Source organism: Aethalodelphis obliquidens, unplaced genomic scaffold (genome assembly GCF_003676395.1).
Source record: "Aethalodelphis obliquidens isolate GAN/ISIS:26980383/991018 unplaced genomic scaffold, ASM367639v1 scaffold12, whole genome shotgun sequence".
NCBI lineage: Eukaryota > Metazoa > Chordata > Mammalia > Artiodactyla > Delphinidae > Aethalodelphis > Aethalodelphis obliquidens.
In genome coordinates this window covers 8,570,107-8,587,211 of record NW_020837956.1, presented here as the reverse complement: position 1 = coordinate 8,587,211, position 17,105 = coordinate 8,570,107, and the positions used below count along the sequence as shown (strand labels likewise).

Below are 17,105 nucleotides of genomic sequence, written 5' to 3'. Positions count from 1 at the left end.
TGAGTCCACCACACACCGCACACGACACCCACTATTCTAATGACGATGATACAACAGTTCCGAAGTTGCAACCTCCAAAAGCCACAAGAGCCTACAGGTGGGAGAAAATATCAGAACTATGAGACTGACTCAGATCAAGACTCTAAAGGACTGGTTTTCAAAAAATATATATTCATAAGCAAAACGAAGAAACCACGCATACATGAAAATTCAGAATGTCACACCACAAAATCAGTTTTGTGTTTCTAAGTACCTAATTGAGATTTCACAAATGTCATTTTATCCCTTGCAAAAAGAAGCAAGGTGTTTCTGAGATCATCTAGCAATGATCTAAAAAGGGCTAAAACATAACTGTTACACACACACAGTAAATGCTCTGTACTCTAGTTACTTTTAATGATGCCCAGGAAGGCTTTTTAGAGTGATCTAGAGTTTGCAAAGAACATTTCTTGTTTAATCCTCAAAACTAACCATTTCACAGAGGTTACTCATCCCACTTATAGCTAAGTAGACTCATGAAAGTAAGCCAAGTAGTCAGTGGCAGAATTGTTACTGATCATGTCCTTCAAGTTTAGGTTGTGACTTTCTCATCTTTTGTTGTTGAGATTTTACGAAGATGAAGCTGATTTCAGCTTTGTATAGGAATGTTCTTCTTTAGATGATTTTTAACCTTTAGTAGGTAGTAAGTATAGCATGGTTCCAATATATCACTTATTATACTTGTTTCCCTAAATGAAATAAAATAGATGAGCTCTGTCCTCTATCTGGGTCTTAGGAGAAAATAAGCATCTGCTTCTGAGAGGAAAGATTTGGAGTAAGAAACCAGTGAAAGCTCATTCTGTTCCGATGGGACAGAAATTGAAGGTGGTCAAGCTGAGCCCTGGCCCAGACTGGAGCTGCTATAACTGGGGATCCATCCATGACATTAACCTGGTGGCCTGAAATCCAGTCCTATTCTTCAAGTTCACTCCAAAAAACAGGATAGAGAGGAAGCTCTGTAACTGGACCATGGGCCAGGAGTCACAAACATCAAGCTACTGTTAAATCATGTTAGATGAAAGGGGAAACACACTCAGATGCAGCAGTCATCTACCCCGGGGAGGGGTGGAGGAATCAGGGCTGCCAATTACCTTTTTTTAAAGTACTAAATTCATCTGGCTCACATAAGCTGTAAAACATCGAGGTTAGCTCATGAATGTTATTCTATTTTTTTAACATCTTTATTGGAATATAATTGCTTTACAATAGTGTGTTAGTTTCTGCTGTATAACAAAGTGAATCAGCTATACATATACATATATCCCCATATCTCCTTGCTCTTGTGTCTCCCTCCCACCCTCCCTATCCCACCCCTCTAGGTGGTCACAAAGCACCGAGCTGATCTCCCTATGCTATGCTTCCCACTAGCTATCTATTTTACAATTGATAGTGTATATATGTCCATGCCACTCTCTCACTTTGTCCCAGCTTACCCTTCCCCCTCCCCGTGTCCTCTAGCCCATTCTCTACGTCCGAGTCTTTATTCCTGTCCAGTCCCTAGGTTCTTTAGAACAATTTTTAATTTTGGTAGATTCCATATATATGTGTGTGTTAGCATATGGTATTTGTTTTGTCTCTTTCTGACTTACTTCATTCTGTATGACAGTCTCCAGGTCCATCCGATACCTTATTACAAATAACTCAATTTCGTTTCTTTTTATGGCGGAGTAATATTCCATTGTATATATGTGCCACATCTTCTTCACCCATTCATATGTTGATGGACACTTAGGTTGCTTCCATGTCCTGGCTATTGTAAATAGAGCTGCAATGAACATTGTGGTACGTGACTCTTTTCGAATTAGGGTTTTCTCAGGGTATATGCCCAGTAGTGGGATTGCTGGGTCATATGGTAGTTCTATTTTTAGTTTGTTAAAGGAAACTCCATACTGTTCTCCATAGTGGCTGTATCAATTTACATTCCCACCAACAGTGCAAAAGGGTTCTCTTTTCTCCACACCTTCTCCAGCATTTATTGCTTGTAGATTTTCTGATGATGGCCATTCTGACTGGTGTGAGGTGATACCTCATTGTAGTTTTGATTTGCATTTCTCTAATGATTAGTGATGGTGAGCATCCTTTCATGTGTTTGTTGGCAGTCTGTACATCTTCTTTGGAGAAATGTCTATTTAGGTTGTCTGCCCGTTTTTGGATTGGGTTGTTTGTTCTTTTGATATTGAGCTGTATGAGCTGCTTGTAAATTTTGGAGATTAATCCTTTGTCAGTTGCTTCATTTGCAAATATTTTCTCCCATTCTGAGGGTTGTCTTTTCGTCTTGTTTATGGTTTCCTTTGCTGTGCAAAAGCTTTTGAGTTTCATTAGGTCCCATTTGTTTATTTTTGGTTTTATTTCCATTTCTCTAGGAGGTGGGTCAAAAAGGATCTTGCTGTGATTTATGTCAGAGTGTTCTGCCTATGTTTTCCCCTAGGAGTTTTACAGTGTCTGGCCTTACATTTAGGTCTTTAATCCATTTTGAGTTTATTTTTGTGTATGGTGTTAGGGAGTGTTCTAATTTCATTCTTTTACATGTAGCTGTCCAGTTTTCCCAGAATGTTATTCTATAACAGATTTCAAGTCCAGCACTGGTTCCGCAACTCAGGCTACCTTAAGAGAAGTTCCAAAGCACTAGAAGGAATATGTACAACCCAGCTTGAAGGAAAAAAGCACAGAAATACTATTCACCAAGAGTATTTACTTCTCTTTAATGTTTATTCAAAATTGTTTTAGGTTTCTTAAAAATCTGTATATCTAGAAATTTATCACCTACCTTATATTGCTGTAAAGATACAGAAGGGTGCTGTCTGGTTAACTCATTCTCTGGTTCATGTTTGGATTTACTTTGTTCCAGTTTATAAAGTACCTGAGAACTTTCCTGTATCCTACAAAACAACTTTGAGAAGAAGAAAAATGAAGCATACATAAGCCACATTAACCTTAAACATCAGCTTAAAAGGCAAAGGAAGAACTTTCTAAATTCTTTAGACTAAAACATCAGGCAAGGGGAATACTGGTTTTTAAACTCAACAGAAAATTAACCTTTACATTTTAAAAACCAAAAACCAAATATTACTGCAAATCAGAATCCATAGTCATAAAGCCACAGTTCTATTTCCTTTAGGTCAGCATGAACCTAAAGATGATATACTCACTTCTACTCTCTACCCACTCTTCACCCTAGAAGTGTATCAGGTGATTAATTCAAGCTGAATTATTCAATAATGACTATTTCTTGAGGCACTTACAGGAACAATAAAAATACAAAGACATCCTTCCTCCTCTTACTAAAGTTTTCTTAAAATACCTTATACCCTGAAAACTCCAGTGCTAGATTTTTTTTTTCCTTTCAAAAAAAGAGTTCAAGGCTGACTTATTACACCAAAGTGAAAGGACTTTTCACTCTGGATTTTAACCCCAAATATGAACTTTATGGAATCACAGAACAAAGCGTTCACAGAAGGGCCATGAAGAGCTGTGGTACTCCAATCCCATGACCCTTATTCCCACACTCTCCTCGGATCTGGGCTCTTTTTAAAAATAATTCCAGAGCAAAGTTCACCACTTTCCTACACTTTCTGAGGAGAAATTTTACCTTTTTAAGAAGAGAACAAATCTGTTGCCGCACTCCTGGAGACTGACTGTTAAGATTGTATGTGATAAAGAACTGAATGCACTCCATTTCTTCTGTGGAAACAATTTCTGTGCTTCGATTACTTTCACAAAGCAAGCCTAACGTATCGATCCGTACCTAAAATACACCAAGCAATGAAATGTTAATTTTTCAATGAAATAAGCAAAGCCTAAACCACTTGACGGGTTTAATTACTTACACAGGCTACCAAAGGTGGGGGGGGGAGGGAAGGTAAATCTCAGTTTACCCATGTGTACTTCAGAAAGGTTCCATAATCCTAAAGTTCCTGTGGTTATTTCCTATAAAATTATTTTATTAAATGTGTAAATTGGGTATTTTATTAAAGTCAAAAATCTTAGAGATTCTTATTCCACAGTAATGCTCAACTTCATTCTTTTTTCTCAGTGACCACTCTGCCCCAGGACCACATCATCTCACTCTCCAATTACTGTCTTGAACATCTCACTGGTTTCTTTTTGCTCCCACTCTGGAAACTCATATCTGTTTCCATTTATGCCACTTCCTGGCTGAAGGCAGAGTGGCTCTGCTTCCCAGTTACCAACTGGATAAAATCTGAAGTCTTCAACCAAGCATTGGAGGCTTCCATAAAATGGACAAAATACTCCACTCCTGCCAAACGATGTCTTTAGTCACCCTTCAGCCCTTGTTTACTGTGTCCTTCCATTTTGAGTAGGCGCCAGTGCTTCCCCTCCTCAGATCACATTTATCACTTTCCTACTCAACCACCATCTATACTCAGATCAATCTCTTCTAAGCTTCCCCAGTCTTTATGCATAAAGGTACACTTGTACCTGCATTGTCTTTTAAGAGTTTCCAGTTGTCTTAGGCAGGTTTCCTTATTCTCTCAACTAAACTTTAAGCAGCCTGAGTGCAATGTCTATACTCTTCCCTTTCTATTCATCCTTCTTATGGAGCCCTTAAAACAGTGCTGGGCATAATGTAGGGGCTTCTATATCGCACTGTTAAATGAATCAGGGATCTACCGCATGTATGAATTCCCAGTTATTCTGTTTACTTACTTGGCAGTGCTGATGAATTAAGCCTTGCTTTATTCTTGCACTGGACACAAGGTCCCTCCAGGCATCAGTTGCAGACTGAAGATGTCCATGAGCTCTAGCTGTTCGTAGACAAGCCATCAAAGCTCCCAGAGCCCCTCTGCTGTCATAAGACCCTAAGGATGGAAAAGATTACTCTTGGTTCAAAACACAGTAACAAAGACCACTACTGTGCTATTTAAAAACTACAAAATTCACATGTTTCCAGTTAACATTTCAAGAAACAAAAATCATATTTTAAGCTAAATTCTAACATGAATTAGTGTTTCTATTATAAAATCATTATTGAAAAGGATTTAATAGTTCTTAAATCAATAATTTCAGTAAGCATAATCCACTTATTGTTAACTTAAAAAAATCATAATTTTTGGCTAATATTTTTACCTTTCCCTTGACAGAAAATAGACCATCACGTCAATCAGGAAAAAAATCAAGTGAAGAAATATTTATCTTTTTTTTTTTTTTTTTTTTTTGTGGTACGCGGGCCTCTCACTGTTGTGGCCTCTCCCGTTGCGAAGCACAGGCTCCGGACGCGCAGGCTCAGCGGCCATGGCTCACGGACCCAGCCGCTCCGCGGCACGTGGGATCTTCCTGGACCGGGTATGAACCCGTGTCCCCTGCATCGGCAGGCAGACTCTCAACCACTGCGCCACCAGGGAAGCCCATGAAGCAATATTTAAAACAATAAAAATAACTAAAATGACTTTCAGCCGAAAATAGGAAAAACACTTCAGTGGCTAAAGACCATTATTTCTCTAAAAACAAACACTGAACCTATCTGTATATTTTGGAGTTACTGTTTCTTCTTAGCAAAGGAGATAAAAGGGGGATCACAAAGAACCTGATGCTTTCAGAGTCCAGGACATCAGCCGTTACTAAGGGGACAGGGAGCTCTGGCTCACAGGACATCTTGATTTAAAATAAAGACTGCCTAGCTTCAGAACAGATTCACGGATCCTCAGCTTTAGACGGCTTCTCAAAAATGCAAGGATGATTATTGTTAAAAATTATAAGTAAGGCTCATTTTTGTGCACAGGAATCAAATTTTCCAGCTATCTCATGGTTATTCTTTGAAGGATTGAAAGATTTTAACTTAAATTTTAGTTAGAAATACTCTTAAAATGTGGTGGAGGGTACCATATTCCTGCTTTGTTAAACAGAATATGATAATTTTAAGATTTACATGAGGAGTCAGGATCATCGTTTTATATCTCAATTACTAAATTATGCTTCAATGCAGTGATTCTTTCAAGGTTACTGAGTTTCAGTGGGATGTTTATGCTTATTCTAAATGACCAGAGAGAGCTGTTTCCTGGGGTCATGCTTCTAAATTTTTTATCTCTTTCCCAGAGACAAATACTTGCTACTGCCAATTTACCTGTCTTTAACCTTGCCTAAAACAACTTTTAATTACTATTTCAATCACCTGAATAAGCAAATTATATAAAACACACAAACGTTTACTCCAGTCTGACAACCAAATAATAAAAACTTGGTAAAATGAATTAAAACCTAGTAATAAAGGAAACCTCATAATCATAACTGGGATCAATCCTTAGCCTGTAGAAATGACTTCAGCCAAAAAACTCTATTCAGCTAGGTACAGGAACATTCGTTTCAACCCAAAATTTCTATATTTAATATCCTCCTTTACTATTAACAGAAATGATAATATTTAAATTTGCCTAGGTACCTAAAGTTAAGCATCCTAACTAGAAATTACTAAAACAAAAAAATTCATTTTCTTACCAGTTTTAGCATCAGCAGAAGTCTGAAGAATCTTTACCATGTAGCTTAAGCTTTCAGGGTTGCAATTCAATAATTTTGGCAAGTAATAATCAATCACGTAAGATTTTTGATCCAGATTTCCTTCACACAGTATAAACAGGAGAGGAGAAACCCAAGTCTCATGCCACTTGTCAATCCAAGTGCTGTCAACAGCCTGGGATTTCAAACAACTCTTATGACTTTTAAACATGGTTTCCAAGAGGTCACTTGCATAAGGCACCAAGGACTGGTCCCCCATCACCTCTAAGATTTGCGATGGAATAGTTTTAGCTAATGCCAAAATATGTTCAATTCCTATGTAATCTACTAAACAACCAAGGCATGTGTACTTTCCTTTACTATGCCATTCCAATCGCAGAAGACTCTCAGTCAGTTGAAAAATGAAACCATCAGCAGCCAAATCTGAACCTGACTCTTGCAGGGCAAGCTGGTGCATTTGGAGAATATTTCTGAATATGGTTTTGGTTTGGTGTCTCAAAGCATCCAATGGATGTTCCCAGTGGGTATAGACATATTCCAAGAGTCTCCTAACCACATCTGAATTCCCATTCAGACGGTCCTTTAGGCTTGGGGAACTTGATTCAAGGACTTGTATAGCTGAATTAGTCCAAGATGCCAAAATTCTAGACAGAAACATTTCCAGAGTTGACTCCTTGATCCTGAAGAAAAATAAGTCATATTATTTTATACTGACTAGTAAAAGGAATTTCATTTTATAATCACTCAGACTTTAAAAATATCAATACAAAATATAAAGAATGATCAGAAAATTGAATCATTATTAAATTTACAACAAAAAATTACAAAGCCAAAACAGATCTCAAATTTGCATGTGAATCTTTCCATTTCGTAAAAACTAATCCATAAAAGGACACAGGGAAACTTTTGCAGGTGATGGAAATGTTCATTATTTTGACTGAGATGCATCTTTCACAGGTGTTTTAAAATATACTGAGGGGCTAGGGAATATTAGTGGGAATGGGGCTTCTTTCTGGGGTAATGAAAATATTCTAAAGTTGACTGTGGTGATAGCTGCACAACGCTGTAAATATACATACTAAAAAAAAATTGAACTACATGCTTTAAATAGGTGAATTATATGGTATGTAAATTATATCTCAATAAACCATTATAAAATAAACAATGAAGAATAATTTTTAAATTACTTTAAAATATGCACAACTTATATCAAAAAAACACAAAATACAATCCAGTGAAGTCAGAAGACCTCATTACATTTCTGGCTTAGGTGCTTAAAAGCAATATGCTATTAGGTAAGCATTTACTTTTCTAAGCTTCACTTTACCCATTCAACAGATTAGATTTCCTATCCTATCTATCAGACATGTGAGGATCACACTGAACTACCTATGCTGAAGTTATTCGTAAACTCTAAAGCATTATATGTATAGAAGTGCTTATAATTTTTTTTAAATGCTTGCATTATCCAATGCAAGACTGAAGGTTAAAATTAATTTTACAAGTGTTCGCTACAGGTTAACCTGCACCAATAATTTCTCTCTCTCTCTCCCATCATCCCATCTTCTCCTGTTCTACTTTCATACCCACTTCAGTCCCTACACATATCTCCCTTTTAATTTAAGATTATCCTAACCACTTTTTTTTTTTTTTTTTGTGGTACGCGGGCATCTCACTGTTGTGGCCTCTCTTGTTGCGGAGCACAGGCTCCGCACGCACAGGCTCAGCAGCCATGGCTCACGAGCCCAGCCGCTCCATGGCACGTGGGATCCTCCCGGACCGGGGCACGAACCCGTGTCCCCTGCATCGGCAGGCAGACTCCCAACCACTGCACCACCGGGGAAGCCCTATCCTGACCACTTTTCATTGAATTACTAAGTAAGCCAGCTCAGCTGCCATCTTTTAAATGTCTGACAAGCAAAGCAAAATATGAGACAAAACTCACTGTGAACTCAAGGTGAACAGAACATGCACAGTATCCAAGAGCAGCGCCTCCCCACTGGGGCCCATCCTCCCATCCTGCCAATCCAACATGGTGAGTGTCCCCTGACACAGGAATAAGAGAGCTGACTGGGAGACATCAGCACCACAAAGGCTCCTGCAGCAGTTCGAAAGCCACTCGGGGATGCTGGTGTGGTCCACTGAACGGAGGAGCAAACTACTAATCTGGAAAAATATGACAGAGCTGATACACATAAAGCTTCTAAAACTGTCCAGATATCCCAAAACATAAATCCAAAATTCTCTTTTCCCTGAAATGTCCTAGGAAAAACACTGAATCTAAAGGTGAAAAACCCACAAGTGTTAAAATTATTATATCAAGAGGAAAAAAATTGAATCTAAATACATGAACCATTTTGCTGGTTTGAATGTACTGGGAGAGCACAACACATTACCACCTGCAGGTGGATGAGATTATTAACTAATGCTTTTTTAGAGGTGATTTGAGAAATTAAAATTTTTAACTTTATCCAATGATAATTACTTTGTGTGAGCTCATAAAACAGTATACATCTATTTTGTATAAAGCCATTTTGCTCTTAGTAAAGAACTAAAATAAGTTCCTAGATAAAACAGTAAGGAACAAAAAAACTGCTAGTACTAAATACAAGAACTGTATTATCAACTTACACCTTCCATACAATCAAATTCCCTGAACAATTGATTCTAGTACAATATTTGGGTTACTCTTAATAAAGATAACATTTATCAAAAAGTTATTACTGTATATATCTATACATTAATCTCTAATTTTAATAACACAAATATCTTTTACGATACTGAGAGATGGAACTGAACAAACAACACTAGAAAAAAACAAGGATATACACCCCAAAATGTTGATAATGATTATCTTTGTGAGACAGATTTACAGGTGACTATTATTGTCTTCTTTCTGCTTTATCCAAATTTTTGGAAGTCACTTATTATAAGGGAAAAAAGTTACCAGAAATATTCTGACTATGCAAAAAACTTTTTTAAATTCACTTCTTTAAAAAAACTTTTTCTAATTAATTAACTTATTTTTGGTTGCGTTGGGTCTTCGTTGCTGCGTGCAGGCTTTCTCTAGTTGCGACGAGCAGGGGCTACTGTTCGCTGTGGTACGCAGTCTTCTCATTACAGTGGCTTCTAGTTGCACAGAATGGGCTCTAGGCGCATGGGCTTCAGTAGTTGTGGCATGAGGGCTCAGTAATTGTGGCTTGCAGGCTCTGGCGCACGGCTTAGTTGCTCCACAGCATGTGGGATCTTCCCGAACCAGGGATCGAACCCGTGCCCCCTGCATTGGCAGGCGGATTCTTAACCACTGCGCCACCAGGAAGTCCCTAAAAATATTTTTTAAAACATGTGTTGGGACTTCCCTGGTGGTCCAGTGGTTGAGACGTTGCCTTCCAATGCAGGGGGTGTGGGTTTGATCCCTGGTTGGGAGCTGGGATCTGCATGTCTCGAGGCCAAAAAACCAAAAAAACATAGAACAGAAGCAGTATTGTGGCAAATTCAATAAAGACTTTAAAAAATGGTCCACATCTAAAAAATCTTAAAAAGAAAAATATGTCTGGGCTTCCCTGGTGGCGCAGTGGTTGAGAGTCTGCCTGCCGATGCAGGGGACGCGGGTTCGTGCCCCGGTCCGGGAAGATCCCATGTGCCGCGGAGCGGCTGGGCCTGTGAGCCATGGCTGCTGAGCCTGCGCGTCTGGAGCCTGTGCTCCGCAATGGGAGAGGCCACAATAGTGAGAGGCCTGCGTACCGTAAAAAAAAAAAAAGAAAAAAAAAAAAGAAAGAAAAACGTGTCTAACTATCAATAAAGTACAATTCTAAAAAGGAGATGGACTTACCAAATCAGGAATCTTTTCAGGTGGATGAAACATAGCCTTAATAAAAAGAATAACAGCTAATCCAGATGTACTCTGAATCGTCTGTAAGAGGTCATCTATTTGGCAAAAAAGTAGAAAGCATGTATTAAATGATGATGGATACTGTGGTACAGTAGAAAGAGCAGATGCCGTGGTGTCAGACAGTCCTGGGTGCAATTTCTAGCTTGACCACTTCCTAGGTGGATAGGCCTTGATTAAGTTATTTAACTTCCCAGGGATTCAGCTTTCTCTTCTGTAAAATGGGAAAAATATAACTCCTACCTGACACAGTTGTTGTAAGGTTGAAATAAATGAAGATAAAGGCTTTTATGCCCAGCACACAAATAATCAATGTGATTCCTTCCTTTCTCCTCTAACATCCACTCTCTCTTCCTCTCCATCTACTCCCTCCCAGCACATCTAGCAGCAATACCTCCTATTCCCTCCCTTCCACTGATGCCTCTGCATCCCAATCCCCATGATACATTACTTTTTCTTAAAGTGATTTCAGGGCTTGTGTAAAGAGTCCACATCAGTACTAATTACAAACTTGGCTCTCACTGGCACTGTACCCAATGTAACCAAACAATCCTGGCTTACTATCTTCTTTTTGTTTTCTATTAGCCTCTGGTTTGTGAGAAAGTAAACAAAATAATACAGTGAATTATTCACTTTGGGGTAAGAATTATGAATACCTACTATAAGCTATCTTCCAAAAATCTGTTCTGCCCTTTATCCCTGTTAACGAACTATGACTCTGGGAGATCCACGTGCCCAGCCAAAGACACGATATCTGTTTCCTCAATCTTCCTTGCAACTAAAGGTACCATATGAGGATTCAGGCCGATGGGATGTAAGCAGAAATCTTTTGGCTATTTTTGTTCTTCCAGATTAAAGGTAAAGATGCAACTGGTCTTCCTTCCTGCCCTGAACACAGACAGGGGGTCTGGAGACAAAGCAGTCATATAGTAACCACGAAACAACAAACATATGGATGAAAGCCAACATGCTGAAGACAGCACAGCAGAAAAGCAGAAATGTTTGGGTCCCAGACTGCCTACAGTAGTTCTGGATCACCTGCCTCTGAATTTATCCTTATGTGGGGAGGCACATTTAATTAAATCCCTGAAGTTCAGCTTTCTGTTACTTACAGCTAAGCACTTTACTGATACATGAAGCTTTAAAATCCTAGGGAAGAACAGCATTGATTAGGGGCCATCAACTTTTCAGAAATGAGGTTGCCTCACATTAAATTCATGTCTTCTCTGTACTTCACTGAAGTCTTTTTTTTTTAGATTTATAAATTCCTCTTTTAAAATGTAAATATCTTCTGCAAACATGTCTGTAAATTATGCCTTAATAAAAGGAACTTTATTTTCCGTTTAATACTTATCTGAGATCCTAGGCAAAGGAAGAAAGGCAGGAAGGAAGGAATGAAGAGAGGGGGAGAGAGAGAGAGAGAGAAAGGAAAGAAGGCAGGAAGGAAGGAAGGAAGGAAGGAAAGGAGAGGAAAGAAAAGAAATAGTAACGAGACAATATAGTTAGGACTCTCACTAGTTACCAGGGTTAAGAACATATAAACAATGAGATACTATTTTTTTCCCAACAGCCTAGCAAAATCAGAGTCAGTTACTGTTTTTTTACAAGCAAGAGCTCTGAACAGATCCTATTAATGTTTTTTTAATTAAGTTAATATTCATACATACATTACCATATAGAATAGGAGGTAAAGGGTGAAAAGGTAATACAGCTTTTTATGTAGATACTTATATGTTTAGTATAACATTTTTGCTAATCTTATTGTAATATAACACACAGATACAGAAAACATCCAAAGCAAATGTAAAGCTTAATGAATTATTAGAAGGTTAACACCCTTGTACCCACCATCCAAGGCCTGGCCACCCAGCCCAGAGGGCTCATCCACATGCCTCACCCCGATCACAAGCTCCTCTCTCTCACCCTGAGTAAGCATTATCCTGACTTTCACAGTAATGACTGCCTTATTATTTTTAAATAGTTTCATTAATCAAATGTGCATCCCTAGACACTATAGTCTCGCCCATTTAAAATTTTTTTGATATGTCCTTTAATCTACAGGTGCCCCTTCCGTCCTTTTTATTATAATTTCTGTTGAAGAACTCTGTCCTTTTAACCTGCAGAGTTTCCCATGATCTGGATGTTTACTCCTAGTGTGGTTCAACACTTTCTTCTGTCCTCTGTAATTCCTGCAAAATGGCAGGTGACCTAGAGACGGGGTCAGTCTCAAGTTCAGTTCCTCTGGGAACTACAAGTGGTAAAAGCAAGACTCAAAAGTAAGAGGCACATGTTGTCTGGTTGTCTGTTTCTGTAATGTTAGCAGCTGTTGATGCCTAATGCCTACCTCAAGTCACTGGGGGTAACAAAATGGTGATATTCTAATTCTAGCATTTCATTTTAACTCCTTAGTTGAAACACTTTTATAAAAAGACACTTCCTCTCCTTGATAAGCCAGTAGATTGCCTCACATTTGTCTGTTTACAAAGTAAACCTTACATCCAGGGGAACAAAGAGCAACCACGACCAGCAGAAGACTTTGCAGAACCCTCTAATTTTGCGCATTGTGAAGTTTTTCAATGCATGTATGAAAATGTAGAAAGATATAAAAGAAATAAATTAGGAGAGACTACTTGGTGCTGTACTGCCACTCCTACTGTATTTTTACACTTTTTGGCAGCATTAAATATTTTTACTAAATAGACAAAAAAAAAAAAAAGGCACTTCCTCTCATTACCTACTTGGTTTCGTGGTGGTACAGTTCATATGGATAGAAGCAACATGAGGTATAAGGAGGAATAATGACCAGCCCGACAATGACCACTGTCATTTTCTGAAGGTAACACCTGCTGCTAAGGAGAAATGCATGGGTTACACTAATCTTTCCAGATCGTACCTCCAAATTTGGAAATTTCTCAAGAACTTTCTTTTGCTTTTTAAAGTCTGTGGCTTTTCAACTCTAAGATTGTTGGGTTTTCTTCTTTGTATACAATACACACATGCACACACACATACACACATTTAGAAAAGTCCTTCAATGTTATCCCTTGTTGAACTGTAATCCAGAACCTTTCGCCACTTTGAGGGGCTGGGGGAGAGGAAGTTCTATATTTCAGTTAAGTATCAAATATTTCATACCATTAGTAGCAAAGTGATTGACACTCAATTGTAATCATCATTTGTATGTCTTATACTTACCATCGCTTAAAAACTTGGTAAAGATACTCAGCAATCCACACATACTTTGCCATGTAGGAGAACTCTTCAAATGAAGTCTCTGGAAACCTTGTACTTTCTGTACTAACATCACTGAAACTCTAATGCCTACCAACAAGTCATTCATCAACTGAGTTTGAACAATATGATTTCCAGCCAATTTTCTACAACAAAGAAAAGAAATTATTACAAAAGAAAAGTCAAATTAAAATGTCACCTTTTCTATCTCTCTCCAAAATAATCCCTCAATCAAAGGGCCAAAATCAATTTTAGATTATAATCAACATTTATGCCTCTCTTCCATTCCCATAAATATTCCAGTTATGCAGACATTTATTGCAAACTTCCAACACTCTTAACTTACCTCAAAATTCTCCCATTTTCTCAGCTAATGACTAACCTCACTTCTTCTTTTTAGAGTAAAAATAACGAATCAGGAATAAATGGTACAGTCACTGTGGAAAACAGTATGGAGTTTCCCAAGCAAACTAAAAATAGAATTACCATATGATCCAGCAATCCCACTCCTGGGCAGTTATCCAGACAAAACTATAATTCAAAAAGATACATGCACCCATATGTTCATAGCAGCACTACTCACAATAGCCAAGACATGAAAACATCCTAAATGTCCACCGACAGATGAATGGATAAAGAACATGTGGTACATATATATATAACGGACTACTACTCAGCCATAAAAAAAGAACAAAATGCCATTTGCAGCAACATGGATGCAACTAGAGATTATCATACTAAGTGAAGGAAGTCAGAAAGAGAAAGACAAATACATATGCTATCACTTACATGTAGAATCTAAAATATGACACAAATGAACGTATCCATGAAACAGAAACAGAATCACGGACATAGAGAAAAGATTGGTGGTTGCCAAGCGGGGACGGGGAGTGGAGGAGGGATGGATTGGGAGTTTGGCATTAGCAGATACAAACTGGTATATATAGAAGGGATAAACAACAGGTCCTACTGTATAGCACAGGGAACTATATTCGATATCCTATGATAAACCATAATAGAAAAGAATATGAAAAAGAATGTGTGTGTGTATATATATATACATATATATATATATATATATATATGTATAACTGAGTCACCTTGCTGTGCAGCAGTAATTAACACAACGTTGTAAATCAACTATACTTCAATTAAAAAAAAAAGAATAAATGACATAATTTCTAAATCTGAACACTCCCTAACCTTGTAACTTCCTTGATCCGGCTTCCAAGATGCCAGGCGCCCTTAGGTTTTTCTCCTACTTCACTATTGTTGAGCCTTCTCAGACACCTTGGCTAGTTCATCTTCTTCTCCCTTATGTCTTTATGTGAGCTCACCGCAACCCAGTCTTTACTTCTTCTGTCCACCTAATTCATTCCCTTGATGCTGAGCTCATCTAGCTCATAAGCTTAAAATTATAGTCTATATGCTGACAACTCCCCAATTTTCATCTCCAGCCCAGACTTCTTTTTCCAATTCCAGGCTTGTGTGTGCAACTTCCTACTCAACATCTTCACCTGGATGTCTGACAGACATCTCAAACTACGTGAACTTATCCACAACTCCACACCAGCTCCACCTGCTAGGATCTCTATTCTACAAAAACTTGGCAGTCATCCTTGACTCCTCTCTCACTCGTCCCATCTGTAAGAAAATCCTGTTGGTTCTACCTTCAAAATGTATCTAGAATCAGACCACCTCCACTGCTACTCCTGGCCTGAGCCACCCTCATCTCTCCCTTGCATTACTATTACTGCAATAGCCTCCTAACTGGTCTCCCAGCTTCTATCCTTGCTCTTCTCAGTCTATTCTCAACATAGCAGAACACAAGAGCAATGATAATATTAAAACAAAAGTCAGGGAAGACAGTTTGGGGGCTCGCTCCTCAAAAAGTTAAACATAGAATTACTATATGATCCAGCAATTCTACTCCTAAGTATATACCCAAAGGAACTGACAGTAGAGACTCAAGCAGATACTGGTATACCAATGTTTATAGCAGCATTATTCACATTAGCCAAAAGGCAGAAACAACCCAAATGTCCATCAACAGATGAATGGATAAACAGAATGTGGCCTATATATAAAATGGAATATTCTGCCATTAAAAGGAGTGAAATTGACACATGCTACAACATAGATTAACCCTTAAAACATTATAAGTAAAATAAGCCAGACACAAAAGGACAAACATTGTATTCCTCTTATTCGAGTTTATCTAGAATATGCAAATTCAAAGAGACATAAAGTAGCATAGAGGTTACCAGGGGTTGTGGGTAAAACAACAATATATAAAAGGACAGTGAATTTTCTTTTGGATGCATTGAATTTGAGGCACCCTGTAAAACAACCAGGAGACAACTGCTACATGAGTCTACCACTCAAGGAAAAGATCTAACTTGGAGTGATGCCTGGGAATCCTAAGTATAGAGATGGTAGCTGACACCAAAGAAGTGGATGATATTAAGCAGTCAGAACAAACAGAATGAAAAGGACAGAACTCATATTTAAGAGATGAGCAGAAGAAGAAGAGCCTAGAAGGAAACAGAGAAGGAGCTCCTGGTAAGGTAAAAGGAGACTTGGGTTAAAGATGGCACAAAGATATTACTTCTACTTTCCCCCAGAACCTCCCTAAACCAACAACCAAGGGATTTAAAACGTAAAAAGACATAAATACACTAGGGCAACAAAAGACAATAATACTAAAATTTTAGGAGCAGATGGATGAGTGATAACTGACTTAGCAGAATCAAGAAAGGTGAATCCTAAGTCAGAGAACAAGCCGAGAGCAACCCGATTTGCAGCCCCCAAAGACTAAGAAATTGTTGGCACCAGTTGCTCCTTGATGTGGAGCTAAATGTCGGTATGAAAACAGGAAGAGTGGCTACGCTCTGAGAATGACAACTGTGGATCATACCTCCAAGCTAGTAAACAACTGTTTTATGTCCAGAGAAGGTAAAACAGTAAGTGTCTGGACAGGAAGACAACACACACACCTAAAGCAGTGATGCCATATTGCAAACAGGAGAATTAGGAAAATATATGCACAATAAATGCTAAATGCCAAGATCTCAGCTTTCTTCCCTCACTCAGCAACCAGAATATTAAGCCAATGGTTTGAAAGATTCTTCCATAGCAAATCCACTACCCATGCAAAAAGGCCTAAAGATACTGGCATCAAGCGTTCCCCCAAAGAAACAGCCCAGCTAGACTAGCCTACAATAAAGCCTGCAATCAACCCCAACCATACGTACAGAGATCCAAATCAACTCTCAGGGCCCCAATCTTAAATAAGTGCTCAGCCAAGGATCACCAGACTTCCAAGGAAAGCTTCTAGCAACAAATACAGTGACCAAAACCAGCAAACAGAAAAAAAGCAGGTTGGAAGAAATAGAGACCCATGTAAAGATAAGAAAACTTAAAAAAAAACCTTATTATTAATATCCTCAGAGAGATAACAGAGCATATTTCATCC

General features: G+C 38.4%; 1 protein-coding gene across 7 annotated transcripts in view; it reads right to left on the bottom strand.

The window, feature by feature from the left end:
* THADA (THADA armadillo repeat containing) overlaps positions 1-17,105 on the bottom strand; it is a 313,719-nt gene that overhangs the window by 283,089 nt on the left and 13,525 nt on the right. For all 7 annotated transcript variants that reach the window (XR_003434060.1, XM_027113258.1, XM_027113257.1 and 4 more), the window contains 7 exons: positions 13,595-13,776; positions 10,343-10,437; positions 8,456-8,676; positions 6,493-7,190; positions 4,708-4,859; positions 3,629-3,784; positions 2,807-2,929 (listed from right to left, as the gene is read on the bottom strand). Coding sequence is in view for 6 of the 7 variants with exons in the window: in XM_027113258.1 (XP_026969059.1) it covers positions 2,807-2,929; positions 3,629-3,784; positions 4,708-4,859; positions 6,493-7,190; positions 8,456-8,676; positions 10,343-10,437; positions 13,595-13,776 (1,627 nt within the window). In the remaining variant the exon portion in view is untranslated. The remainder of the gene's footprint in view (positions 1-2,806; positions 2,930-3,628; positions 3,785-4,707; positions 4,860-6,492; positions 7,191-8,455; positions 8,677-10,342; positions 10,438-13,594; positions 13,777-17,105) is intronic.